General features: G+C 43.8%; 1 protein-coding gene across 2 annotated transcripts in view; it reads left to right on the top strand.

Annotated features, from left to right (window-relative positions):
* Nucleotides 1–10,074: 10,074 nt before the first annotated feature.
* Nucleotides 10,075–27,500, top strand: part of ADAM19 (ADAM metallopeptidase domain 19) — an 88,808-nt gene continuing 71,382 nt past the window's right edge. The window contains exons 1-3 of one of the 2 annotated variants that reach the window (XM_067732389.1): nucleotides 10,075–10,274; nucleotides 12,916–13,001; nucleotides 17,400–17,470. In XM_067732389.1, the coding sequence (XP_067588490.1) occupies nucleotides 10,208–10,274; nucleotides 12,916–13,001; nucleotides 17,400–17,470 (224 nt within the window). In that variant the 5' untranslated portion in view covers nucleotides 10,075–10,207. The remainder of the gene's footprint in view (nucleotides 10,275–12,915; nucleotides 13,002–17,399; nucleotides 17,471–27,500) is intronic. The other variant, XM_067732390.1, reaches the window with a different exon arrangement.

Genomic DNA, 27,500 nt, shown 5'->3' with positions numbered 1-27,500 from the left:
ACATATTGCTATGATTTATGTCAGAGTGTTCTGCCTATTTTTAATGTTCTGATTTTTTAAATGTTGATAAAAATTATCCAAAAATTGGAAATGAGGGAAGAGGATTACTACAGTTTCTTTCAATGACATTCAAAAGCAGTGGCTCTCAAAATGTGCTCCTGTCAACAGCATCAGCATCACCTGAGAACAAAACATCAGAGCATATATATATGTGTGTGTGTGTGTGTGTGTGTGTGTGAAATGAATGAAAGCAATGATACAAGGGAGGAATTAGGATTATTCTGTTATTATAATGTACTCATACTACCTGTGAAGTGGTGGAGTGTTATTTGAAAGTAGACTTGGATTAGCTGTAAATGTGTGTTGTGAACTCTAGGGGGACCACTAAGAAAAGTAAAAAAAAAGTATAACTGATATGCTAAGAAAAGAGAGAAAATGGAATCATATATGGTGTTCAAGTAAAACCACAAAAGGCAGAAAAGAGTGGAAGACAAAAACAAAAATCACAAAAACAAAACAAAAAAAAAACCCAAAAGCAATGAACAAAGGCAACAGATAGAAAACAGTAGCAAATATGATAGGTATTAATCCAAGTATATCAATAACTACTTTGAATGTCAATGGTCTAAATGTACCAATTAAAAAAAAAGAGATCATCAGAGTGGATCAAAAAACAAGACCAATTACATGTGTACAAGAAACCCTATACGTATATACATATATATGTATGTATATATGTGTGTGTATATACATATATATGTGTATATATATGTATATAAATTAAATGGATGGAGAAAAATATACCATTCTAACACTATCCAAAAGAAATCAGGAGGGGCTTCCCTGGTGGTGCAGTGGTTGAGAGCCCGCCTGCCGATGCAGGGGACACGGGTTCGTGCCCCGGTCTGGGAGGATCCCACATGCCGTGGAGCAGCTGGGCCCGTGAGCCATGGCTGCTGAGCCTGCGCGTCCGGAGCCTGTGCTCCGCAACGGGAGAGGCCACAGCAGTGAGAGGCCCGCGTACCGCAAAAAAAAAAAAAAAAAAAAAAAAAAAGAAATCAGGAGGAGCTATATTAATTTTAGATGGAGAAGACGTCAAAGCAAGGAAATTTCACGGATGAAGAAGCGGGGAGGTTGTGCATGTGTGGGGAAGTATAAGGAATTCTCTCTACCTTCTGTTAAATTTTGTGGCAAACCTAAATCTGCTCTAAAATAAATAAAGTTTGTTAAATAAAAAATATATTTCTTTTAGAGTCTAGTGAGAGCAAACAAATATCAATGCCTCTTTCCTGGCTATGGGGTCACTACCCTGATGGAAGTGCACCTGAGGATGGCCTGGATTCAGCCCAATTTCCAGAGTGACAAGCAGGTGATGAGGAAAAAAAGGCAGTTTGGCCAGGAATCTGAAGCTAGGATGCCCTACAAATTTGGTCATGGTAGATCCCACAGTCACCTCAGGCAACTTCACCTCTTCACTCAGTTTGCTCTTCTGTAATAATCCCAGAGTATACGTGGATACGTATGGATACGGACCACTATGGCTTCAGTGGCTCTGAAGTTCCCCACATTTCAGTTTGAATTCAGGCTTTGTCTCCAACTTAGCAGCTGCATGATTGTGCTTAAGTTACCTTTCCACCACCGCTTCCAGACTCAGCTGCATCATCTATAAAGTGGGAATATCAGTAGTACCCACCATAGAGGGTTATCCTGAGGATAAAATGAATAATGCACTGGGCACATTGTAAGCCTTGCGCAGTCAATTACAACTATTATTTATTAGGTTGAACCATATTACACTGACAAAGTTTGACTCTTTATGACCTATAAAATCAATAATTTCATATGGTTTGACCTAGTATCTCTTATGGGACTGTTACGAGAACTACATGAGATAATATAGGCGTGGTGCTTAATTAAGCACCATTTGAGGTGCTTAATGGTGATGATGATGATGATAATGATGATGATGGTCCACAATCCTGGAGACATTACCTGGTGTTGGGAAATCAAGAGACCCAAGTCACACATCAAGAAACTTGATCACTGTCTGTAACTAGCCCTTTAATTTACTTGTCAGTTCTACCTCCTTCACTCTTTCCCCCACCTCCTCCTGCCCTAATTGTTATAGTGGAGATCTTATCTTAGAAATCTTTGTATTGATAGATTCTAGCAAAGGCCAGGCCTATAATAAATGCTGTTGGTTGAATGAGTGATTCCAAGAGCTTTATGGGTTTCCCATGGGTTAGGGAGATTTGCTTTTTCTGTGGGTAAAAACTCAAAATTAAAGACTAAAATCTTGAATATAACCAAGAGACTTGGGTAAAAGATCCTCTTTAGACTTTAATTCCTTCTGTCAAAATGGATCCAGTAATACTAACCTGCTACCTCAAGGAGTATTTGAAGAGCAAGAACATTGTTGGGGAGCTGCACATCTATTAGAATGGCTAAAATTAAAAGACTGACGGGATTGTGGCCGGGATGCAGAGCAGCTGGAACTCTGATACATTGCTGGTGGGAAAGCAAAATCATACAGCCACTTTGGAAAATATTTTTTGTAGTTTCTTATGAAGTTAAACATATATTTAACCACAAGACCTAGGAAGTCCATTCTGAATTATTTACCCTAGAGAAATGAAAATTTACATTCACATGAAACTTGAATATTTATAGTGACTTCATTCATAATCGTCAAAAACTGGAACCATCTAAATGCCCTTCAGCTGGTGAATGGGTAAACAACTAGGGTATAATCACACAATGGAATACTACTGAACAATAAAAAGGAAGAAGTATCGGGAGTTCCCTGGAGGTCCAGTGGTTAGGACTCAGCACTTTCACTGCCGGGGACAGTGGATACGGGTTCAATCCCTGGTCAGGGAACTAAGATCTCACAAGCCGCACGCGGCCAAAATAAAAAGGGAAAGAAGTATTGATACATGCAGCATCCTGGCTGAGTCTTAAATGCATTATGCTGAATGAAAGAAGCCAGACTCCAAAGGCTACATTCTGTATGGTTTCATTTATATGACATTCTAGAAAAGGCAGCACTATAGGGACATAAAACAGATAAGTGATTGCCAGGGGTTAGGAGTGACAGGAGACAGGAGGGTGATCTTGATTGTGGAAGTGGTTATTAGATTATATGCATTTGTCAAAACTAATAGCAATGTGTACTAAAAAAAATGGAGGATGTTAATGTATGTAAATCATACTCAAATAAACTGAACTTTAAAAAGAAAGAGCTAGTTGCTGGGAAAATGATTTACAAAGGAAAGCTATCACAGGGCCAACACTATTTTCACAGTAAGGGCCCATGAAGAAAATTCTCCCATGAGCAACTTGGAAGTCTGTGCTGAGCCAGAATGAAAGAATTATTATTAGTTATTTAATTTATAATTAATTTAATTAAACATTTATTGTGCCTTCCAGATGCAGGGGGTGGATGAGAGAAGAAAAAGGTCTAGCTCCTGTTCATGAGGGGCTCACAATGTCGTGAATGTGGGGTAAGAAAAAGACAGTTACAATATAATGTGATCATTATCTTTGATAATAATTAAGGAATCAGTATATAATTAGACTCTTCACACATTACACAACTAAAAGCACAAGTTAAGCATTATGAATATGGTCCCCACCCCCATACTTATTAGCAGTAGAATGAGAATTATTACATTTAGCATGTGTTAACTGCTTACTAAGTGAGAGGTATTATTCTAAGCATCCGTTTAGGCCTCACAAAAACTCTATGATCTAGAACTATCATTATTAGCATCTTTTATAGATGAGGCAACAAAGTCACAGAAAAGTTTATTTGCCTGTTGTCACACAGCTGGTAAAGGACAGAAAAGGGATTTAAACCTGGCAGGGTGGCCACCTCCTAACCATGATATTATACTGTAGCTAGAAGGAACAGTGACCTCGGTCACCTGGACTCCTGAAATTTGGAACTGGTTGCTCTAACTCTGCCTCAGTTTCCCTAACATCAGAGGAGAGAATCAAGCTTGTGTAGAGAGGTCAAGTATGCAAAACTCTCTGCATAAGACACCAGGATAAACCATTATTCCTTTTGTGTTTCTCTCCTGTGTTTACCATTTGTCCACCCACCCCCATTACTAAAGTAACACGTAAGTAGAGAAGTATTGTAGAAAATGGAAGGGGCAAGACAAACAAACAAAAAATGATGAAGAAAAACCAAAAAAAAAAACCAAACAAAAAACCTTCATCCATCCATAGTCTCACCATCCAGAGGTAACTGCCATTAACATTTTGGCACATTTCCTTCTAGTGTTTTTTTTAGTCTTTTATTTACATAGCTGAGATCATACTTACATTTGTAATTTTGGACACTGATTTTTTCCCTTAACCTCAGAGCATAAACTCTTTGCAAACATTATTTTAAATAAATGGCCACATAATAATCCATCATATGAATATTCTATAATTTATTAACTGTTCCTTCACAGTTGGACATCTATGTTGTTTCTAATTTTTCACTATTATAAATAACACCACTATGAACATTGTAGTCCATAAATCTTTGTGTGCATTGCAGATTATTATTATTTTTTAAAAATTATTTATTTATTTATGGCTGCGTTGGGTCCTCGTCGCGGTGCCTGGGCCTCTCATTGCCGTGGTCTCTCCTGCAGCGGATCACAGGCTCTAGGTGCACGGGCTTCAATAGTTGCGGGTCACGGGCTCCAGAGTGCAGGCGTAGTAGTTGTGGCGCACGGGCTTAGGTGCTCCACTGCATGTGGGATCCCCCTGGACCAGGGCCTGAACCCACGTCCCCTACACTGGCAGGCGGATTCCCAACCACTGCGCCACCAGGGAAGCCCTGCAGATTATTTTTTTAGGCTAGTTTTCCAGAAATGTAATTAGTAGATTAAATGTCATGAATATTTTAAAGATTATGTAGAGATGTAGTATTCTTTATAAATAACAAATACATTCTTTACAAATAAATGGGAAGTTTTTGGGGGGTCAAAAGTTGTGTATATGTTTCTGTGTATAAGTGTGGAAGGGCATAGATGAGAGACAGAATTGGGAATCATTTTTTGGTCAGTGCGGAAACCACTGGACTTTTTCTCTTGTGAGCTACTTCCCAATTTTCAGGGGCACATGCCGATTAAATATTGTTCAGCTGAGTGCCAGCAATTGGGAGCAAATTTCAGATACGGAGCTTGGATGCCTTTTGCAAGTAGATTGTCCATAGAATGAGTTAGACTTGATACTTCAATATTTTTTAACTGGCACAGCACTTTCACCACCATTATCTCAACAGCTTCTCACAGCTCCTGAGTGAGATGGATTGGGGTAGCCATTACCATTCCCAGGCCATTGGGTCAGAAACTCAGGCCTAGAAAAGAGAAGTGACTTACCCAAAGTCACAGAGCTGGTTGGAGAGAGCTGGGACTAGAATTCTAGTCTCATGGCTCTAGGGCTAGAGCCCCTGTTCTGTACTAAATTATGTCTTCCCTCCCACCCCAATTCATCTGCTGAAGCCCTAATCCCCAATGTGACTGTATTTGAAGATAGGGCCTATAAAGAGGTAATAAAGGTTAAATGAGGTTATAAGGGTGGAGCCCTGATCTGATAGGATTAGGGTCCTTAAAAGAAGAGGAAGACCAGGGTTTTCTCTCTCTGCATGCTCACACAGAGAAGAGGCCATGTGAGGACACAGCAAAAAGGCAGCTGTTTAGGAGCCAGGAAAAGAAGCCTTACCAGAAAACAACCCTGTCAACACCTTGATCTTGGACTTCCATCCTCCAGAGCTGAGGAAATACATTTCTGTTGTGTAAACCACCCAGTCTATGGTGTTCAGTTATGCAAAGCCCTAGAAGACTAATACAGATTTTGGTACCAAGAGGTGGGGTCCTGCTTTAACAAATGCCTAAAAATGTAGAAGTGGCTTGGGGACTGGGTAATAGGTAGAAGCTGGATAAGCTTTTTTTTTTTTTTTAACATCTTTATTGGAATATAATTGCTTTACAATGGTGTGTTAGTTTCTGCTTTATAACAAAGTGAATCAGCTATACATACACATATATCCCCATATCCCCACCCTCTTGTGTCTCCCTCCCACCCTCCCTGTCCCACCCCTCTAGGTGGACGCAAAGCATGGAGCTGATCTCCTTGTGCTATGTGGCTGCTTCCCATTAGCTATCTGTTTTACATTTGGTAGTGTATATATGTCCATGCCACTCTCTCACTTCATCCCAGCTTACCCTTCCCCTTCCCCGTGTCCTCAAGTCCATTCTCTATGTCTGCATCTTTATTCCTGTCCTGCCCGTAGGTTCTTCAGAACCATTTTTATTTTTAGATTCCATATATATGTGTTAGCATACGGTATTTGTTTTTCTCTTTCTGACTTACTTCACTCTGTATGACAGACTCTAGGTCCATCCACCTCACTACAAATAACTCAATTTCGTTTCTTTTTATGGCTGAGTAATATTCCATTGTATATATGTGCCACATCTGCTTTATCCATTCATCTGTTGATGGACACTTAGGTTGCTTCCATGTCCTGGCTATTGTAAATAGTGAAGCTGGATAAGCTTTGAGGTCCATGCTACAAACAACCTAGATTGCCTTGAAGAGACTATTGGTAGAAATATGATGTTGAAGGCAATTCTGGTGAGGGTTCAGGAAAAAAGAGAAGCACTCTAAAGAAAGCGGCTGTCATTTTTGAGAAGACACATATTGTGAAGACAATGTTGGTAGAGCTGTGAATATTAAAGGTGATTTTGGTGAGGTCTCAGATGAAAAGGTAGAACATGTTACTGGAAACTAGAAGAAAGGTGATCCTTGTTATAAATTGACAAAGAATCTGGTTGAATTGTGTCCTAGTGTTTTGTGGAAAGTAGAAATTCCAAGTTTCGAACTTGGATATTTGGATGGGGAGATTCCTGAGCAAAATGTTAAAGGTGTGACCTGGTTTCTCCTTGTTGCTTATAGTAAAATACAAAAGGAGAGAGATAAATTGAAGGAATTCTAAGCGAAAAGGAACAAGAGCTTGAAGATTTGGAAACTTCTCAGCCCATCTACATTGCAAAAAATGAAAGCACATGTTCTAGAGAAGATGCTGAGGGTGTGGCTGGACAATCACCTGATAATGAGATGACTCAAACCGTTAATCAGCCATCTCTGCAGCTGCCAGAGATAGAGATGGGATTATGCTAGCAGAGACACTGCCAGTTCCAACGAAGGAGAACAGAGATAAGACAAAATAAAGGAAGGCTTTTGAACTGGGATTCTATAGGACAGGACAATAGAGCTATTTGGCTGTGAATGTGCTTTATCCTTTAAGAAAAGGGAAGAACGACCCTGAAGGTGATTCAGAGATCAGCAGGGCTGCCATTCCCAATGTATGCGTAGAGCATACAGGCCCAGAGGGCAAGGCTATTTCTTTCTTGGTTTCAGAGGGTAGGACCCCCTCTTGGTTTCAGGGAGCCAGGCTTCCCCTGCCCAGTGCCTCAGGAGCAGGACTGAAGCAAGAAGCCACAGGGTGGGGCTGCTGCCCAAAGCAGAGGGGGCAGTGCCACTGCCTAGGGATGTGGGGATGACACTACTGCCCCAGTGGGCTGGGAAGGCAGAACATCCAGCCAGAGGATTATTCTAGAGCTTGAAGATCTAATGGAATTTGGACTAGGTTTTGGACTTGCATGGGAAGTCACCCCTTTCTTCTTCCGGATTTCTCTCTTTTGGAATGAGAATGTCCCCCTAAACCTATATTTTGGAAGCATATAACTTGTCTGGTTTCACAGGTTCACAGATGGAGAGGAATTTTGTCTTAGAATGAATCATACCTTGAATCTCACCCATATCTGATTTAGATGAGACCTTGGGCTTGGAATTGATGCTGGCATGGGTTAAGTCTTCGGGGGCTGTTGGGGTGGGGTAATTGCACGCATCAGCTAAAACTTGGCACTTGCCATCTGCCTCTACAAGAAGGAAGTAAGTCACTAGCCACTGCAGTCGCTGACTTTCAACACCTCCTGAATGGAGTTCAGGGTGGAGATCAGGAATGAGGCACTCCGTGCTCTGGGAAAAACTGGCAGAACAGGCCTTTAGATAGTTAGATATCTTCAGGAGAAGATTTTATAAGCCCAAATTCTTGCATCTTCTCACGTCTAGAAAAGCACTAAAGTCATTAACAGTGACATCTGCTCCTCCTGACTAGCAAGCCTCTGCCAAAATGTGTGCTTGATGTATGTAACCCCTTCACTAAAGTCATATATAATTCTGACCTTCCCCCTTACTTCTTTGGAGCAGTTCCTCAGAACTACCTGAGATGCTGTCTCCCAGTCTATAGTCCTCATCTTGCCCGAAATAAACTTAACTCACAACTCTCGCATTGTGCATTTTTTTCAGTTGACACATGTGAGAAGGACATGAACTTTGGGGACCACAGGATAGAATGTTATGGACCGAACTGTGTCCCCACATTCATATGTTGAACCCCTAACCCCCAGTGACTGTATTTGGAGATCGAGCCTATAAAGAGGTAATAAAAATTAAATGAGATCATAAGAGTGGGGCTCTGTCTGATGGAATTAGTGTCCTTAAGAAGAGGAAGACAGCAGAGCTTGCTTTCTTCACACAAGCAGAGAAGAGGCCATGTGAGGCCACAGCAAGAATGCCTTCTACAAGCCAGGAAGAGAGGCCTTGTATGAAACCAACCAAGCCAACACCTTAATCTCAGAACTGTGAAAAAATAACTGTTGTTTGAGCCATCCAGTCTGTGTTTTTTGTTATGACAGCTTGAACAGAATAATACAGCCTCTAAATACATCAATGGCAAGAGCAGTGTCTTTTATGTATGTCCAGTGGTTTCAACAGACATACCTACTAATCTTCAGGAGTGCCTTTTCCTCCCCCCAAACACAGCATCTTGTTTAACTGTACCAACCTGGGTTTGAAGAAGGAGACTCAGTGAAAGGAATAGATGACAAGAGGTCTGAGGCTTTAGAAACAGGCTTTGCCAAAACTTGCTAAGGGATCTTAGGCAAGGCAGTTTTTTCTGATTATCAGTTTACCCATCTGTAAAATAAGGTGTGCTGTAAGAGGCTCTGGAGTTATTCAGATGTGGACTTGAATCCAGACTCTGACTTTAGCTGTGTGACCTTGGGCAAATTACTTAGCCTCTCAGGTTTGGTTTTCTATCTCTAAACCAGGAAACTCTTAGTACTTACCCCAGGGGATAATTGGGCTAATGAAAAGAGATGATGTATAGAGAGTCCCCAGCACATATTAAAGGACAATAAAAGGTAGTTCTTTTCCTAGATTGATTAATTAAATAAGTTGACATGTAAAGTGCTGAAGACAGTGTCTGGCACTTAGGAAGCGCTCTATCAGTCTTAGTTATTATTTTCTTTTTCTAGCAAACAGTAAACCCTCAGTAAGTGACAGTCATTATTATTATTTTCAAGTCTCATCTCCCTCCGTTCCCTCCAAAGCCCTAAATCCTAACCATCCCAAATTCCAGTTTTTCCCCAGTACAGCCCATGGACTTTCCCGCCCTAGTCTGTTTGTCTCGCGTTTTCTGCCTGGTGCTCCATTTCGCCTCCTCCTGAACTCAGACGTCTTCTCCTCTGGGAATCCTCTCTTCACCACCCCATCCCTCCCAGTCAGAAGGAAAGGATCCCTGATTTGTGTCCTGCTAAGAAAACAATTCCATATAGCACTTAGTTCTCTGTGCCAGGTTAACTCTTTCAGAACCTGCGTCCAAGCGTGGCGGCCTCTAGAGGACGGTGCTGGGTGAGTAGCCTCTGAGTGTCACCCAAGGCGTCTAGCCCAGTGCGGGACAGAGGAAATGGGCCGCTGTCCCCAGAGGGGTCCAGCTTAATTCCTACAAACCCAAGCCCCCGACCCTCCTCAGGCCACGCCCACAGTGAATCCCTACCCTTCCTCCGGCTCGGACTCGCCCTCCCCTGATCGCCAGCACCTGAGCACCGCCGAACACCGCCCCCCGCCCCCACCTCGCCTGGCTCCCAGGGGTCGCGCTGGTTCCGCCCCGGTTCCGCCCCTGGCTCCTCCCGCCCCTCCTCCGCGGAGCCGGGGGCGGAGCGTCCCGGCCAATGGCTGGGAGCAGGGCTGGGAGCTGCGGGGCGACTGTGGGTTCCAGAAGCGCCGCGGCCTGGTTAGGGTGCTGGCATGGCCGCGTGCTGGTGAACGCAGAGTGCGCGAGGGGCCAGCTGCCACCATGCCCCGGGGCGTGGGCGCTGCCCAGCTCTGCCTGCTGGCGCTCGCCCTGCCGGGGTGGACCAGAAGTAAGTAGCGGGGCGGGGGACGGGGGGCTTTGGAGGTGGGTGGGTTGGGGGAGCTGGGCAGCTGGGAGTCGCCCCCCGCAACTCCTCGGGGCAGCGCCCCCGCCGGCCCCCAGGCCGGGAGCCCCGGCTTTGTTCCCACGTTGTGCGCCAGGGGAGGTGGTGGAGATGCGGGAGACCCGGAGCAGGCAGAAAACAGTCGGTCCCTCCCTGGCTTGCCTCCCTCTCTCTCCTTTTCCTCGGTTTTTCTGCTTTTGGCTTTTCTTTCCGCTGCTTTCCTAGTCTCTCCTCTTTTCTCCAGTCTTTGTGTGTGTGCCTATAAATATATTTTGGTAAAATTGGAGCCATACCATAGGTACTGTTTTGTGTCTTGCATAAGCCACTTCACATTATGAGCATTTGCCACATCGTTACATTCTCCAAAAACATGGTTTCAATGACTATAAATTCCTTCAAGAAATCGCAGAAGTATAATTTTCAAAAAGTTAAAAACATGACTCTTATACAAATATGGGATGAAAGGTTGGCAAAGATTGATTTGATTCATTAATGAGGCAGTGAATAGAATGGTAAAGCTAGTTCAAAGCATTAGAGGAACAGGAGTGATACAAGCATTGGAGAAAGAATGTTGAAATCCTGTGCTGGGACAGATACACAAGTGGTCAGTGCTCCATGGGGCCAAACAACCATAATTCTTAGTTATCTTTCTACTATACTGAAGTCATTTGCATCTCTACCAGACTGAAAGCTACAGTTAACAGATAATTTCACAGAGTATAGCCTTTAATTAATAGGAAACAAAAAAGTCAAACAAAGGTACACTCCTCTAGATAATTCACTAATATGTGGGAAGGCCCATTAAACAATGCTCCAAATGTGACATTGAAAGGACATCCTGCTTGCTCTTTTTGCCTTATTTCCAAGGTTTGAATAGTTTTTCTTAAGATGTACTGTGTTCCTGTTATTGAGCCTAGCTTTCAATAATTTTTGCAATCATAAAGATCATTTCATTCCTTTGAATGTTCCATTGAATAGCATAATTCCTTTTTGTTGCAGAGAATCTAGATTGATCAGAGCCACTAGATCAGAAACTATGCCTGATTCCCCAGTGAATATCAAGCACCTAGCATAGTATTCGGCATACAGTTAAGCGCTCAGAAAATATGTAATGAGTAAATGAATGAATTGCTTCTCATTTTTACTAATATGATGAAACTAATTCTACTCTAATGAGGTTATTTTTTAGGTTCTATTTTGATTGAGAACACATCATATCAGTAATCTCAAAGGAAAGTTAATCACTCATAATTGGGCCAGTCTAACAGAACAACTATGGCCATCTTCTGTGTCACTCATTGTATGCTATGTGATTGATGTGGTTGGTTTAGAAAGAATAAATTTTGGAGTCCTCACTTCAACCCCAGGAGCCCTGTGGATTTGGCCTATTCTTACGGAGACTAATTTGCCTAGGTCTTGAGCAATTACCACTTTATTAAGATTGCCTGCGACCAATGTTTGAGGTCTGCCCTGCCTGGAACAAGTCTCCTCAAACAGATTTCAATTCACCTTTCTTGAAAAATAGGAATCCTCCTACCTAGCTCCCAGGGTTGTCTTGAGTACAGAGAACTGGGTGGTGAGAATCATTTGGAAAGTAGAAAGTGATATGAAAAAGCAAACTTGCCCTTAGGAAGCTCAGGTTAACGTGATGACGCTTTGCGGATTGGGAAGCACTTTCACAGTAACTCTCCCCAGTAATGCTGTGAGATGGGCAGGTGGGTATCATTGTCTTCATTTTACAGATGAGAAAACTGAAACTCAATGGAAATAATACCCAGGGGCTTGCCCTTCAGATATACCCAGAATCCAAACACTTCATTCCTCTTTACTGATGTCATTCTAGTCTGAGCCACCAGCAACTCTCACTAGGGCTCCTGCAAGTCTCCAGCCTTGCCTTCCTGCTTCTACTTGCACTCCTGCCTCCCTCCCCCACCTCCACCCTCTCCATCTCCACCCAGCGGCAGAAAGATCTTTTAAAAACCAAATACAGATCATATTGCTCTGTGTCTAAACCCTCCAGTGCCTTCCAAGTCTATTTATAATAAAATCCAGACACTTTCCATGCCCTCTGTGATATCAGACCCATGGCTGTCTTGCTGACCATATCTACCAATTTCCCCTCTCGTTTGCTACGTTCTAGCTACCCCTAACTTCTGCTTGTTCCTTAAACAGGCCAAGGCCATTTCTGCTCTTGCTGACCTGTCTCCCTGGGACACCCGTCCCCTAGATCTTTGCAACTTTCTGGTCCCTCAGGTCTCAATTAAATGCCATCCTTGCTGATCATCCTCTCTAAAATAGGTACCTCCTCTTCAGGGTCTCTTTATTTCATGACCCTCTGGTACCATTGGAGAATATTTGTGTTGTCTGCTTCCCATCTCTAGAAGATAAACTTTGTGAAGTATACACAGACCAACCACTATATTATCAGCACCTAGCAGAGTGCCTGACCCATAGTGAGTGCCAAGAGCCTGGAATCCATCAGGTCTCCTGACAACCCAATATGGGTCTTTCCGGTTGGCAGTGCATGCCTGGCTTAGCTAGGGTGCAGAGGTCTGGGATTCCAATGGTGTGCTTCCTGTGTTGGCAGGAGGAAGTGGGGAAGGCAGCCCCCAGCCACAGCATGAACTAATAATACCTCAGTGGAAGACTGCAGAAAGCCCCTTGAGGGAAAAGGTAAGACAAAGAATCTCATTTTCACAGGCAGAAGCTGACAACTCCATTTTGTGAGGCTTGAGGTCACCTACTCAACTTTCCTGGAAGCCCAGTTATCACCACTAGTTCCGTTTCTGGCCCACTCTTTCTGCTCTGTGTTCCAGTTTTGGATATCCCAGATGGGGCTTTCCTTCGTTGTGTGACAACCTACTAGAAACACTTCTAAATGCAAGTAGTTGAGGAAATGAAAATCCACGTTAATGCTGACATAAGCTAAGTGCAAATATGTGTCACAAAAGTCACCGACTCTCAGCTGGGATTGATTAAATTTTGTCATTAGTTTTTGCTCTGCATAATATGTGTTTCACTTCATTTATTTATTTATTTATTGGCCACACTGTGAGGCATGCGGGATCTTAGTTCCCTGACCAGGGATCGAACCCGTGCCCCCTGCATTGGGAGTGCGGAGTCTTCACCACTGGACCGCCAGGGAAGTCCCTGCTTCACTTTATTGATGAGATAATATACTTGGAGAGAAAAATGATAACCCAAACTATTTTTAAAATAAGACGCAGGGTAGAGACCTTGTACTGAGGAATCTGTCTTCAAATCCAATAATCTTAAAATTCAGTAGGCTCCTTGGGCCATGACACCAGCAGAATGCACAGGCTTTATAAAGGGGATTGGGAATAAGACAGAAAACATTATCCTGTTCTTGCAGGAAGGATCTGTGCATCTAGGATAGTCTTTGGTTCTGGTTCTTATAGCTCAAGTGAGACAAGAAAGAACTGGAAAGGAAGATGTGATTGCTGCATGTCAGTAACCAGCTACTGGACCTTTCACTTTCTGAACTCAGTTTCCTCATTTATAAAATAGGGCTTAGATGGGATAAGAAGGAAGAGGGCTGGAGAGGAGGGGTAGTTAACAAGAGCCCTTTGGGTTCAAATGGTCAGTGATTTATTGGGCAACATATGAGAGCCAGATTACGGTAGCAGAGAGAGGAGAGAGCTGTGTCAGGAAAGATTTCAGACTTGTGGTCCTTGAGTCTGGAAAGGTAAATGGAGAGTAGAAATGCCCAGAATACATGAAGTTATGCCTAGAGTAATACAGACATGTCCAAAAATGCTCCAGTTTGGATTTAATAAGGGAATTTACAGCAAAAATACTAGGACAAATGAAAGCAAATAATGTTTTATCCTAAAGACAATAAATGTATGGCGTTCATTTCATCAAAAAGTAGGAGAGACTGAAAATAGCTTCAGGAAAAGTCTAGACAAATTAATGGATGGCCGTCCTAGAGAAGGTTATTTTTAAAAATTAAGATCTTGGATATTCCAACCTATCCATTATTGTCCGAGGAATGGATCTGATACTTTTATAGACGCCTCTCTGTTCCCTCCAGATGTGGGATGCTGGGCATCCTCAGGAAGGGCCTGAGAAACAAAGTGGAGCTCAGATCCTGTCTTTGTTCCCAGCCATTGTCTGCCCAGAATCTGGGTCATTGTATTTTGTAGGAATAGTTAGCACCGTGCCTGGCACCATAAATATTTGTTGAAGAACAAATGAATGAATGTCAAGGGAGGGAGAGGTAGGTCTCACTCAGGCATCTTATTCTCATTTTGTAATTACTTCATTCATCAAACGTTAGTTGAACACTATATGCTAAATATTGTACTATGTCTTAAGGGGGGTACAGATATATAGGACAGATTTCCAATACCCTGTGGAGCTGAAGATCTGTTTAATCTAGCTCAAAAGAGAAAGGCATTTAACCCTGCCCTGGGGAAGTATAAGCAGTGGGTCAGCTCCTACACTTCCTAGGAGGGGTGATGTTGCCCCTTCCTAGCACAGAGTAGAGTTGCAAGACAAAAACTCAGTGAATCTGGACAGGGAAGCTACATAAATCCTTACAGTGCTATTTCATTGTTTTGCTTGAAATGTCCCCTGGAAACATCATATCTTAAATATCAGTGTCTGAGCATCTTCCAGACTAGAGAAATATTTTTGGATTACCCACTTAAAAATAAATGTTCATACTCATGTTGCAGCTTGTGTCTCTTTGGGGGAGAAGTGAAAGTGCTTTGATCTGTGTCAACTTTCATTTTTTTGTGTGGACTCTTGGCCACCTATCTCTTGGATAAGGGATTGATACAGCTCTGTTGCTGTGCGCTTTTCCTCAAATGCCCACTTGGGACTGTGTCTCTGATGCTTAATGTGATTGGGCAGGGCCCTTGCTCCAGACCCCCCAGAGTGAAGTGGCAAAGGACCAGCGACCAGAAATAGGTATTGGTGGAGCTGAATCAGAAATAGGCATCAGAAACAGAGAAGTGAATTTCTTAGTGAAAGTTATTGGGTAAACATCCCCCTAGCTTCCTCTCCCCATGTTTTTGAAATGTCCCTTGTTAAGAGAAGTGAGTAGGATAAATTAGCAAAAAATAGCAAAGGACAGAGTTGCATAAGCATTCTAGATCACAATGTTCGGATCTCATCAGAGCCCTCAGTGGCACAAAAGTTTCAGGGATGCCCAGGACCCTAATGGGAAGTGGAGTTTGAAGTTGATAAGGAGAGAAACGTGCTTGGAAGAGGCAGGCGCCAACCAGAGGTGGCAAAGCAGGTGACCCACTTTCTCATACATGCCAGAACTAAGCTTTGAGGTCAACCTTAAAAGGGGTAGAAGCTTGGGCTTCCCTGCTGGGCAGTAGTTAAGAATCCGCCTTCCAGTGCGGTGGACACAGGTTCGAGCCCTGGTCCAGGAAGGTTCCACATGCTGTGGAGCAACTAAGCCTGTGCGCCACAACTACCAAGCCTACGCTCCAGAGCCCGCGAGCCACAACTACTGAGCCCTCACGCCACAGCTACTGAAGCCCGCGTGCCTAGAGCTCCACAACAAGAGAAGCCATTGCAGTGAGAAGCTCGTGCACTGCAACGAAGAGTAGCCCCCACTCACTGCAACTAGAGAAAGCCCGTGTGCAGCAGTGAAGACCCAACGCAGTCCAAAAAAAAAAATATATATATATATATATATTTATAAAGACATGGAAAAATGCACAAAATAGAATTAACTCATGTTCTCACTGCTGAGAAGTAACTATGGTAACCTTTTGGTTTATTTCTCTCTACTTTAGTCCCTTTACAAAAGTGTGAATGAATAAAACATACAATGTTATGTTTTAAACCTTTGTGCTTAATCATTATCATATGTACTTTCTTGATAATTTAAAAATTATTGAAAGTCATCATTTTTAGTGACTGTGTAATGTTTTGTCATGTGAATGGATTATCAGTTATTTAACCATTCTCCTATTTTTGGACATTTAGGTTCTATTTCATTAGTCATTATTGTAAGTAATGAGCATCCTTGTGTATAAAGCATTGCCTGTGTTTCCATTTGTTCCCTTCAGGTAGAATCTTCTATTTCTGAGTTAGAGGGCCTAAACATTTTTAAACTCTTGGTCCACACCGACAGATTATTTTCCGGTGAGCCAGTATTGATTGAAATTCTCACTGGTAGGGTGTGAGAGTGCCCATTCTATAGTATACTCCACTGCATTGTGATTTATGGTTTAAAAAAAATCTTTGTTGCTTTGGTTTTTTAAAAGATATCTTAAAAAAATCTTTTTGGGTGAGGGAAAGTTACCAGTGATGCTGAACATGTTTTTTATGCTTATTGGCCATTTGTATGATACTTTAAATGGTCTATTCTGGGTGTGTAGCTACTTCGGCCCTCAGCAAATTTTCTCCTGTGTGTAAAATGTATCTTTCAGACCTTTAAAACCTTAGTAGGAGGTTCTTCTAGTTGTCTCCTCTGAGATGATTGAGGGGTATCCAAACTGAGAGCCAATATAAAATAAAATACGAGACCATGATGAAGAGGCTTTCCCTGGTACTTTAGATAACAGCCAACATGTAACGGGCTTCCTGTATGCCAAGCACTGTAATAAATTCTTTACATTTACCATGTCACTTAGTCTTTACAAGATCCCCATAAAGTTGACTCTTACTCCTCTGTTTTATAAATGAGGAAACTGAGTTGTAGGGAGGTTCGGTAATGTGCCCAATTCACAACTATAGTGTCGGAGCCAGCACTTGAAGCCAGATCTAACTCCACTCAGAATTTGTCTTCCAAGATCGTGTTCTTCAGGGTTTGCCTTTACCAGGCCTGCATGCAGGCGCTTAAAACCACATTTCGGCTTGGAGTTTCTCTCCTTTGTCTTTGAGGAGAATGCAGATGGGGGAGGGGAATTGGGTCCTTCTGGGAGTGAAGATATTTCACGTTTGGGCTGGAAATGAGATTGAGCCTTTTTTGTCGATCCACTTCCTGTGGATCCAGGTCAGAGCCCTGTGCTAGATCGTGCGCCCCTTCCTGGTAGCCTCGTCCCCTGCTTTTAGGAACTGACATTCTTTTGTTGTTGCTTTTAGCATCCACTCAAAGCTGAGCTCAGGGTGATGGCCGAGGGGCGAGAACTGATCCTGGACCTGGAGAAGAATGAGTAAGTGGACTTCTCCTTTGTCTGAAATGAAACAACCCACTTGCATGTCAGTGCCGGACGCAGGTGCCGCTGTTTTGGAAGGAAACAGTTAGCGAAGTGACCCAAGCTCTCAAGCTAGGGTTCCTTTGTGGGGAGCATCTTACAGAGCCAGCATTTCCACAGTCTCTTGACTTGCTGTGAAATTAGTGGACTGTTTAACGTCTTCCTTGAATTTCCTCAGGCTGTATTTCTGGGGCCTCTTAGAATTCACTGCACGTGAGTGTGTGTGAGTGTGTGTATGTGGGAGACATGAAGGGAGGGATGGGCTGGAGGACTTTGGCAGCTGTCTTACTAGCTCCAGCACAGCGCACAGCAGGAAGTGAAGGAGATTAGAGGAAAACAGCAGAAAGGAGAGAGGCAAGGTGGAGTGTTCTGGGATTTGATGCTCACACCCTGGCTGCTCTGTCCATTCTGGGTCAGCTGCATCTGAGCTCCTGCCAATAAGGGCATATGGTCAGCAGTATCCTGGCTTCATCGGGCTGGTTCCTCCATCTTCCTAACCTCACTCCTCTTGGGTGGCTGCCTGGCTCAGAAATATTTCCACATGGATTTGCCATCAAGTGCAGCTGTATCTTGATTCACGTTATCGAGCAGGTGAATAGACATAAGGCACGGCTGTGTCTTTTGCCCATTCTTTGGCCATTCCCAATCTGCTTTGGCCACTGGAGAGCTCTCCTTACTTGGCCGGGGTCCTCTGAGGGCTTCTGATATTTCCCCACCAACAGTCCCACTTACATTCTGCCGCACAGACCTTGCAGATAAGGCTGCATGGCTCTCAGAACTGCCTGTCTCCTCTTGGCAGCCTCCGGAGTCCCTTGGAAGCAGATGAGTAATCACACGCATCCCTGCCAAGAAGGCGATGGATAGGGACCTTCCCATATCCAGGAGGATGGGAATGACTGCTAAGCTTGGGTGGAAAGCAAGAATATAAATTATTCCAAATTTGGGCTTTTTGGACACTCTCAGAGGAGGATGAGTGGTGTCGGAAGTGCAGTAAAAGTATGACTTAAGCAGCCTGTGCAGTAACGGGCTTCATCCGAGTCTTTCCTCTGCCTCCAGAATGTGGTGGCCTTCGGGAAGCCAGAAAGATGGGCATCTCAATCATTTTTGCTACTTTCCTCCTACGTTACTCCTGGAGTAAAACCAGCCCAAGAATGTGTTCCTTTTGTCCCATTTCCCTGGAATAGACCCAGCTGGCTGTGTCTGCAGAGGGTGCAGGCCCAGAAATCTGCCTGGGATTTCTCCTTGTATTGTCTTCCTTTGGTCTTGCAGGAAAGGCCCCCAGAGGGTCTGTTTTTAGTCTCTCTCAGGGGCCTTCTTCAGTTTCTCATGGCCCTAACCCTCTAGCTCTAGTCTGTTGTTCCCTATTGCCACCTCCGTCTAATCTGTCCTATTCTGCCACCAGCTGGGGCATTTGACCCCTCAGCTTCCTCTGGGCTGCCTACGTGATGGGGTTAGTGTCATGGGCAAATCCTTTGGAGTTGGACTAGCCAAGCAGGGATCCCAGGACTCATCTTTCCTTCGTATTTTGGACTCTTTGCAAGAGGTCATAGGAAGTTAGAGCGTGAAGATGCCATAGAAAACACTGAGTGCAGCAGTCTTATGCATGGAAGCAGAAACTTCAACTCAGGGAAGGATAGGCACTTGTCTAAGGCCACACAGCAAGTAAATGAGAGAGGTGAAATGAGGATCATTTGTGTTCTTGGATTTGGAGTCACAGAAACCTAGTTTCAACTTACTAGCCGAGTAACCTGGGGCATATTGCTGCGTCTTTTAGAATCTCAATGTCCCCACTTAAAAATGAGACTAGTAACACCAGCCTCATATGGGTGGTTGTGAGGGCTGAGTACAGTGATGTACACAAAGTGCTTACAGAGAACACAGTAAGTAGTTGACTACTATTGTGATGTTTTACGGTCCCACACTGAGGTTCCAGGGGAGAGCCTGGAGATGGGGTTCTGTTGTCTGTTGCCTGGAGCTCTTTTGTTTCCCAAGGATCAGCAGTGGCCTGGATGTGATTCCTGGCGTCCTTGAATTGGCAGCAGGCAGAAGACTTGACAAAAGTGGAAGCAGCAGAGCCAAGCAATATGACCTCACCAGGTATCCCTGGGGATGGCTTCCTGCTATTTTCGTCTAAATTGGGCTTTTTGTTTTTGAACATGTGTTAGCAAGCGGAACTCCAACTGCACATGACTTCCTAGTGTGTTTACTTCCCAAAAGCCCTCTCATTCATGGTGCGTGCAAGTCTGGATTCAAAACAGCTTGGGGGGTGGTGGTGCTGCTTTTCTGATTTTTCACATTTTATCAAAATTATAAAGTTTTTATAATCCCGTGATATTTGAGGGGGAAACTAGGCCCTGTGCTAAGTGATCCTCAGGCTCTGGTTCTCAGCTTCCTCAGTTGGTTCATTTATCTTTTCCCTCTTGGATGCATCTGTAGCATTCCAGGCACCAGTGCAGGTACTGCAGATATAGTTGTGAATAAAACAGTTCTGCCTTCCTGGATCTTATATTTCAGTGAGGGGAACAATAAATACACAAGTGAATGTGTAGTATGTCCAGTGACAACTGCTGTGGCAGAAACAAAAGGAACATAAGGGCTCTGGAGAGCAGGGGTTCAGGAGGGAGGTGCTGGGAACGGTGGCCAGAGCAGGCCTTGGTGGTGAATTGATATTTGAGTCCAGACCTGAAGGAGGCGAGGAAGTGAGCCACGTGGACAGCGGGGAGATGACAGTTCCAAGGAGCAAGAACAGCCGGGTTCAAAGGTCCTAATAGGTTATGAGGGTTTCCATTCCCTCCCCTTGCCCCCACGTACGTCTCCTCATATATTGGATTCTCAGGCCTCCTAGGAGCTGTGGACAAGGGCTTCTGGGACTCTGAGGGGAGGGAGAGGACATTTAATTTCTTTTTCATCATCCTGAAGTGTCTGGCCTTCTCTCGTCTAATCAAAGCCCATGTGCTAATGCATGGCCCAAAATAGCAGTGAGCAGGCCTCTAATGGAATTCACACATGGAGAGATAGCCAAGCATAGTGAGGATGGAGGAACATGGGGGTTAGGCCAGGAGAGAGGGGCACAGCAAATGGGCCTTCAGCTCAGGCAGCAGACACCCCAAGGTGCCTTAGTTCCATAGCACAGCAGCTGGCAGCCTTCTTCTGCTGTGAAGCAACTCCGGATAAACGGATGACATTCCCGTGGGGGACACACACTCTTTTCTCTGTTGAGTGCAGGTGGAATAGAGTGACATCGTAGGGCTAACCTCAATGCGGCTTTCATGTTGGAGGGTCCTGGTTCAGATCCTGACTCGCCACTTACTAACTGTACGTCCTCTTCAAGCCTCAGTTTCCCTATCTGGGGTATAATAAGAGTCCCACACCGTAGAGCCGCTGGGAGGATGAAATGAGATGGTGCCCGTCAGGGGGTCAGCACAGTGCCTGGTTTGTACTCCATACCCAGTAAATGGCAGCCACTAGTTTTTTCTAGCTTGTGCTTTTTTAAATTGCAAAAGCAGTACGTGCTCATTGTAAAACATGTAGCAATACCAGAATATAATGAGTGAAAGAATGAAAGTCTCCCACCCACAAGGAGAGTCCCCTGTGAACAGTTGGTGAGCCTGCCATGGACCTTTTCTCTGCGTGTGAGAGCACGCACGTAGATACTCATCGGCACAATCACACAGAAGCACACCAGGCTGCTGTTTTTGTGCTGAGGGAGGAGCAGAAATGAGATTATACTCTACATGTTGCTCCACACGTGTTTTTGTAGACTCACCTGTATGTGATGAAGGTAGTACTCTGCTCTGATATGTTCCCTAGTCTTACATTTACTCACACCTATCCATCATTTGCCACTGTTGGTACATAGCTGTCGTTAGGAGAACCTGACTTGTGATTAGGGCTGTGTGGTACAGTGGAGAGAGTACTGAGCTCAGAGACAGACAATGTGGAATTGGTCAACAAGCCAGTTGGCCCTCCTGGGCCTCAACTTTCTCATCTGTCGAATGAGGGTTTTGTCCCAGTTGGGTTCTAAAAGCCTTTCCTGTGCTACCTATTGAAAGGATACCACATAAGTGGAAAATGGAAAAGAGGTCCCTGCCTCAGGGCATTTATTCTCCAGTTCTGTAGACATTCCTGGAAATAGGGGACAGTGGAATAAAGGCAAATACCCCCAAAACCACAGACCTTGAAGTTGGGGATGAACTGATAGCTCAGGACCCACCGTTTAGGCAACGTAAGCACGAGAAGGGAAATTACAGGGAAGAAATTATAGGCTGCTATTTCCACAACCCACAATTTTGAGGTATAAATCCATAATATTTTTTTCTCCACGTAATTTCCCCCAGGCTCTGAGGACTGCCTCATCAATCCAGAAACCCTATTGGACAACAGTTTGTTTGCTGAAATCAAATGGAATCTTCCTTAGCTGTAGGCATCTGGGGAGTTGGTCGCCTCCAGGGAGATGTAGGCCCTGGCTCTCTCCCTTCTCCACTTTCTCCCAAGAGGAGGGCACACTGAACTGTTGAACCTGCTTGCAGGATGCTCACTGGCTCAATTACTACATTACAAGATCACCTTCAAAAGCAAATGAGCAGCTCAGCCAGTGGGCGCTGTGCCCAGAGGATCTCTGGCCATCTATATACTTCTCTCTGCTAGTCTCTGAAGCACATTCTGCAACTCTCATCTCTTCAGTAGACTTCCTTCCTTGAGTCCAAATGATGCCAGATTTAGGTTTTGGCTTGGGAAAAGGAGAGATGTCCTTTGGTCTCACCCCATTCATTGTGCTCCAGCTCAGCGAAAGAGAAATCCTGTTTGTATAAGGCTAGCTAATAAGAATGGATATTTGTTTTCTTTTGTGTGCATATCTACCTCCAGACCTCATGGGGAATAGTAATGGTCAAGGCAGAATTTAGGCATTTGGAGGTTTACTGATGATTGTACCTACCACTACTTCCGACTTTCATCTCACTTCATATCTCTAACTTCTTACCAGTCCCTCAGAGATATCTTAGGGGTGGAGACTGCTTTTGTTGTCTTGGAAATCAAGCAACAAAATTAATTGTCCTGGAAAATTAACATTCACTGCTAATGGAGTGATCTAGCTCCTGGGCTTTTCCCCCTTCATTCCTATTTGAGTTGTATAATACTGGAGGACCCAAGAAGGGGAGAAATAGGCAGAAGAGGAGTGTTTTCAGCAGTAGACGGGGTAGGTTACCACCGCTTGCTGCCGCACCTCTCTTCCAAGGAGGCCTGGTGGAATTGTGTAGCTGATCTGGAGCAAAACTCTGCATATCACCCAGGCTGTGGAGTTCTCCCCGGCTTCCTCCTGGGTGAGGAATAGATTTTAACATCTTATCTAGGATAAAGGACAGCTCTCTTAGCCCCTCTCTTGTCAGGAGCTTCATTTGTCGTTGGCAGAATTCAATTTCCTGGATCAAAGAGAAGCTTAAGAAAGGCTTAGACATATCCCAGCGCTCTTGGTGAACCATGCTTCACTGAAGTGCATTTAAATGAGTCACAGACATATGGATTACATTTCACTTAAAATACACACGGCTTAAGAAATTAGAGGATATCGTTCTTTGACCAAGTATTTGGCAGAGCTAAAGTATTCAGAATGTTTTCTCCAAACTCTGCACACAGCTGGGCTCCCCATTCCCCGCAGCCGATGTTGTATAACCCGAGGAGACCGGTGCCGAGGAAACGGTTGGATGGATGGGTGGGGACATGAGAATTTGAAGAGAGCTCCCTGTGAGTGTCTGAAATTTTCTTCAAACGTTTTTTTGAAGTATCAGGAACTGGAATTAACCCTGCTGCGTTGACTCTGAGGCAGCGAATGCCTAGGTGGATTTAAATTCTAAGTGCTGGGCTAGGCACCTTGCCCCAGAGAGACCTCATGGTCCTGTTTGAAATGCAGTTTCCAATTGTAGCTTTGTAGGTGGAGATGGATTTCGGTTATAATTCCCATATTGTCCAGAACCCCTGGAGTTGCAGACCAAATGGATTGCCAGCCAATCTGATGTGATTTTGTACAAGCCAAACTCTTAACCGCACCCCTGCATAAGCAGGGTCTCCAGTATTTCTAAATCATTGGAAACATGATATTGCTTTCTTAGGGTAGACTGTGTAAACTCAGTCCCAGTAACTAGAAGTGGTGATCTGAAGGGATGCAGCTGTACAGTAGCCGGAAGAGAGTATGAAGTAGCATCCACAATTGAAATAACCTAGATGTGTTGCCTCTTAAGGCTGTGAGCACATAAGCCCGAAATGCCTAATCCATAGGGTAGAACATGCTTGGGCTTTGGTGCCAGAGAGACCCAGATTCAGCTCCAGGCACTGACACTTTCTGGTTAGGTGGCCTTCGGCAAGTCACTTGCCTTCTGAATGTTGTTTATTCATTTGTGTTCACGATAACGCTCACTCCTTAGTGAGCATTTACTGAGAGCCAGGCACTGTGCAGAGGCACTTCACATGCCATCTTATTTAATCCGCATAGCAACTCTTTTTAGAAGATATTAGTATTCATATTTTATAAATGGGGAGACTCAAGTGTGAGGAATTTGAGTAATTCACTCAATGTCAGGCAGATCCAGGAGTCACACTCAGGTCTGTCTGTTTCATACTATACTCTATGTCCTGCATAGAAAATGGGAAATAACTTCATTGCGGGATGAGGCAGGCTGAAAAATGTTCCCCACCCTCCCAGAGACCCACATTCTAATTCCTGGAACCTGAGACTATGCTGTCTTACGTGGCAGAAAAGAATCTTTGTAAGTGTGACTATATTAAGGATTTTGAGAAGGGGAGATAATTCTGGATTTTCTGGGTGGGCTGTAAATTCAATCACAAGTATATCTGTAAGAGGAAGGCAGAGGGAGATTTGCTGACAGACAGAAGAGGAGAAGGCAGTGTGACCACAGAGATGGGAGTAATGTAGCCACAAGCGGAGGAATACAGGCAGCCGCTGGAAGCTGGGAGAGGCCAGGAATGGAATCTCTTAGACTGAGTGCAGCCTTGCTAACACCTTAACTTCACTCTCTTGACCTCCAGAACCATGAAAGAATAGCTTTCTGTTGTTTTGAGCCACCTAGTTTGTGGTAATTTGTTACACATCAGGCACAGGAAACAAATACACCAGGTTTGTGAGCCTTAGCAATAATGTATTTAAAAATATATATTTATTTATTTACTTCTTTGGTTGGGCCGGGTCTTAGTTGCAGCAGGTGGGCCCCTTAGTTTTGGCTCACCAGCTCCTTAGTTGAGGCACAGGGGCTTCTTAGATGTGGCATGTGAACTCTTAGTTGTGGCATGCATGTGGGATCTAGTTCCCTGACCAGGGATCGAACCTAGGCTCCCTGCATTGGGAGCGTGGAGTCTTAACCACTGCACCACCAGGGAAGTCCCAGCGATAATGTATTACGCTGTGCATAGTATCACTCGTGGCACGTAAATAAGCTGGTTTTCAGTACATGCTAAGTTTCATTAATGCAGAGTCAAGAACGGATGTTTTCTAAAGTGTCTTGGTGACGCAAAGCATTGCATGTGGCCCCTGTGACTGTCTTCAAGTAAGAGTAGCAAGAGAAAAACATATTGAGACATAGCATGTGTGGTTACCGTTCATCAGCGTTTCCTAAGTTCCAGCTCGTGTTGTCTGATGCACAGTCTGCCTTCAGGCGGCTTCTGGCTGAGGAATGATGGTCAGATAGGAAGAATGATATCGTCAACCGTAGTAATAGCTACAACATAGGAGATGCCTATGTAGCAGGCTCTGTTGTGCAATCTCTAATTGAATCATCCCAGCAACCCTGTGAGGTGTAGGTACCTGTGTTAGTCCTGTTTGGCAGATGGGGACCCTGAGGCATGGAGCCGTGTGACTTGTTCAAGGACATCTGGGTGGGAAGGGCACTCCAAGCCCGGGGTCTTAGCTGTGGCCTCATACTGCCTCTTGGATGCCCTGTCCTTACTTGGTATGCTCTTCTTCGATGAACACTGGTGTTACTTCTCTGTTACTCTGCCCTACTTCTTCCTTTTCCTCCTGCCTTTCCCTAGGCCTAGGTTAGAATTTGGATTTCAGTGGACTGTAGTGCTGCAATCCAGGCACATAGGAGTCAGGCTGGCTCCTTGCACCTCCTGGAGGCGTAAGCTTTGGCAAGTTGCTTACCTATGCAAGTCTCAGTTTCCTCATCCACATCATGGGGCTCGTAATAGTGGCCACCTCATCAGGTGTCATGTGATATTCAGTAACACAGTTCTCTTAAAGGACACTGTGCCTGGTGCACTGTGAGAGCCCAATAAATAGTTGCTATTATTTGTATTTTGCAGGATGGGAAAAACATTTAAGAATGAAGTAAGAGGGAATTCCCCTGAGCTGGTTTCCAAATGTAATTAGGAAGATGACCTTAAAACCCATTGCCCCTGGGAGGAAACTCAATTCTGCTCCCCTGCCGTGCCCAGTTTGACCTAACTGTATCTCGAGAATACAGCTGTGCAGTGTTCTCCAGGCGGCCAAACTGTACCTCTTGTCTCTGCCTGCAGAATCAGTGCCTGGGCACTCCCTTGGCAAGGTTCTGAGCTGTCTGATAAGGAGGTTGGGATTTGTTCACCAGTTCCGGCTCTATCTCCTTTCAGGGACCCGCCGCCAGGGCTGCCTGTGTAGCCAGGAAGGATGTCCATGGTTTTCTTTTGTCTCAAGCTTATTTCTCCTGGCGGCCCTTCAGCAGGAGCACAGGGTAAAATGAATGGGAGGAAGCTGTCAGCTGCCCTGTTGGCCTTAGATGGACCCTTGTCAGAGCGAAGGGAAGCTGTGTACTTGGAGGAAGTCGAGAGTTGATTCTTGAGTTTGAGGAACCCTTGACCATCAGGCTGTTTACCTTAAGATAACAACGATAGCTGGCATCCAGTGAGTGAACATTTACCCTGAACATACTGTTTCATATGGATTTTTATTTTAACCCTGTATAAATTTCCATGTAAGTTTATCCAAATGGGGTTATACTATATCCTAAGTTTTATTACCTATTTTTTTTTTCATTTGGAAATATAACATGGGCAATCATCAATTATTTTTAAAAATTTACAGAAGAACTTTTGGAGTGTTTGAAACTTTGATAATAAAATTCTAGCAAAAAATTACATAAGTAATAGAGTTTTAAAATAAATGAGATCATACTTTATGTACCATTCTATAATTTGCTTTTTTATTTTATCTCTTCAATATCTTTCCACATTAGCATAATTATAGACCTATTTCATTCTTCTTAATGATGACATAGGATTCCACTGAATGGATGAACCGGAATTTAAAAATTTGCCTATTAATAGACAGTTTTCTAATTTCTTGCTATTACAAATAATGCTGCAGTAATAGGTTTATACATAATCTTTGAGTACATTTGCAAGTATTTCTGTAGGATTAATACCTAGCAATAGAGTTGCAAGGTCATATAGCATATATGTCTAAAATGTTTTAAATTTTGACAAATTGTACCTCCCATTCCACAGATTCCTTCCCAAAGGCTGTACCATTTTACGTTCATACAACACAGTATGGGAGTATATTTTGGATACATTTCCATGTAAATTTTTGAGATCATACGGCTATATGATGGTACATTGTATGCATATGCCATAATTAACTTTTAGAACTTCGTATAATGGAAAATTATCAAATGCACATAGAAGTAGAGAGAATGATATAATGAATCCCTTATACCCATCACTCAGATTCAGTAATAATCAAGATGTCATGATCAATTTAATCACCCCATATTGATGGGCATTCAAACTATTTTTTTTCTTTTCTTTTTTTTTTTCATTTTTACAAATAGTGCTGGAGTGGACACCTTCATGTTCTTTGAGAGGTACTTCTAGAGAATCACCTCCTAGATGTGAATCACTGGGTCACAGGGAATTTACACAGAACAGGTAGATAAAGGCACTTTGCCTTTGGCTTCTCTGTAAGTTAAATCCACCACCTGTGTTGAGAGAATTTGTTTCA

Source organism: Pseudorca crassidens, chromosome 3 (genome assembly GCF_039906515.1).
Source record: "Pseudorca crassidens isolate mPseCra1 chromosome 3, mPseCra1.hap1, whole genome shotgun sequence".
NCBI lineage: Eukaryota > Metazoa > Chordata > Mammalia > Artiodactyla > Delphinidae > Pseudorca > Pseudorca crassidens.
The sequence above is the reverse complement of the archived record's forward strand: the minus strand, read 5'-3'. Positions and strand labels throughout refer to the sequence as shown.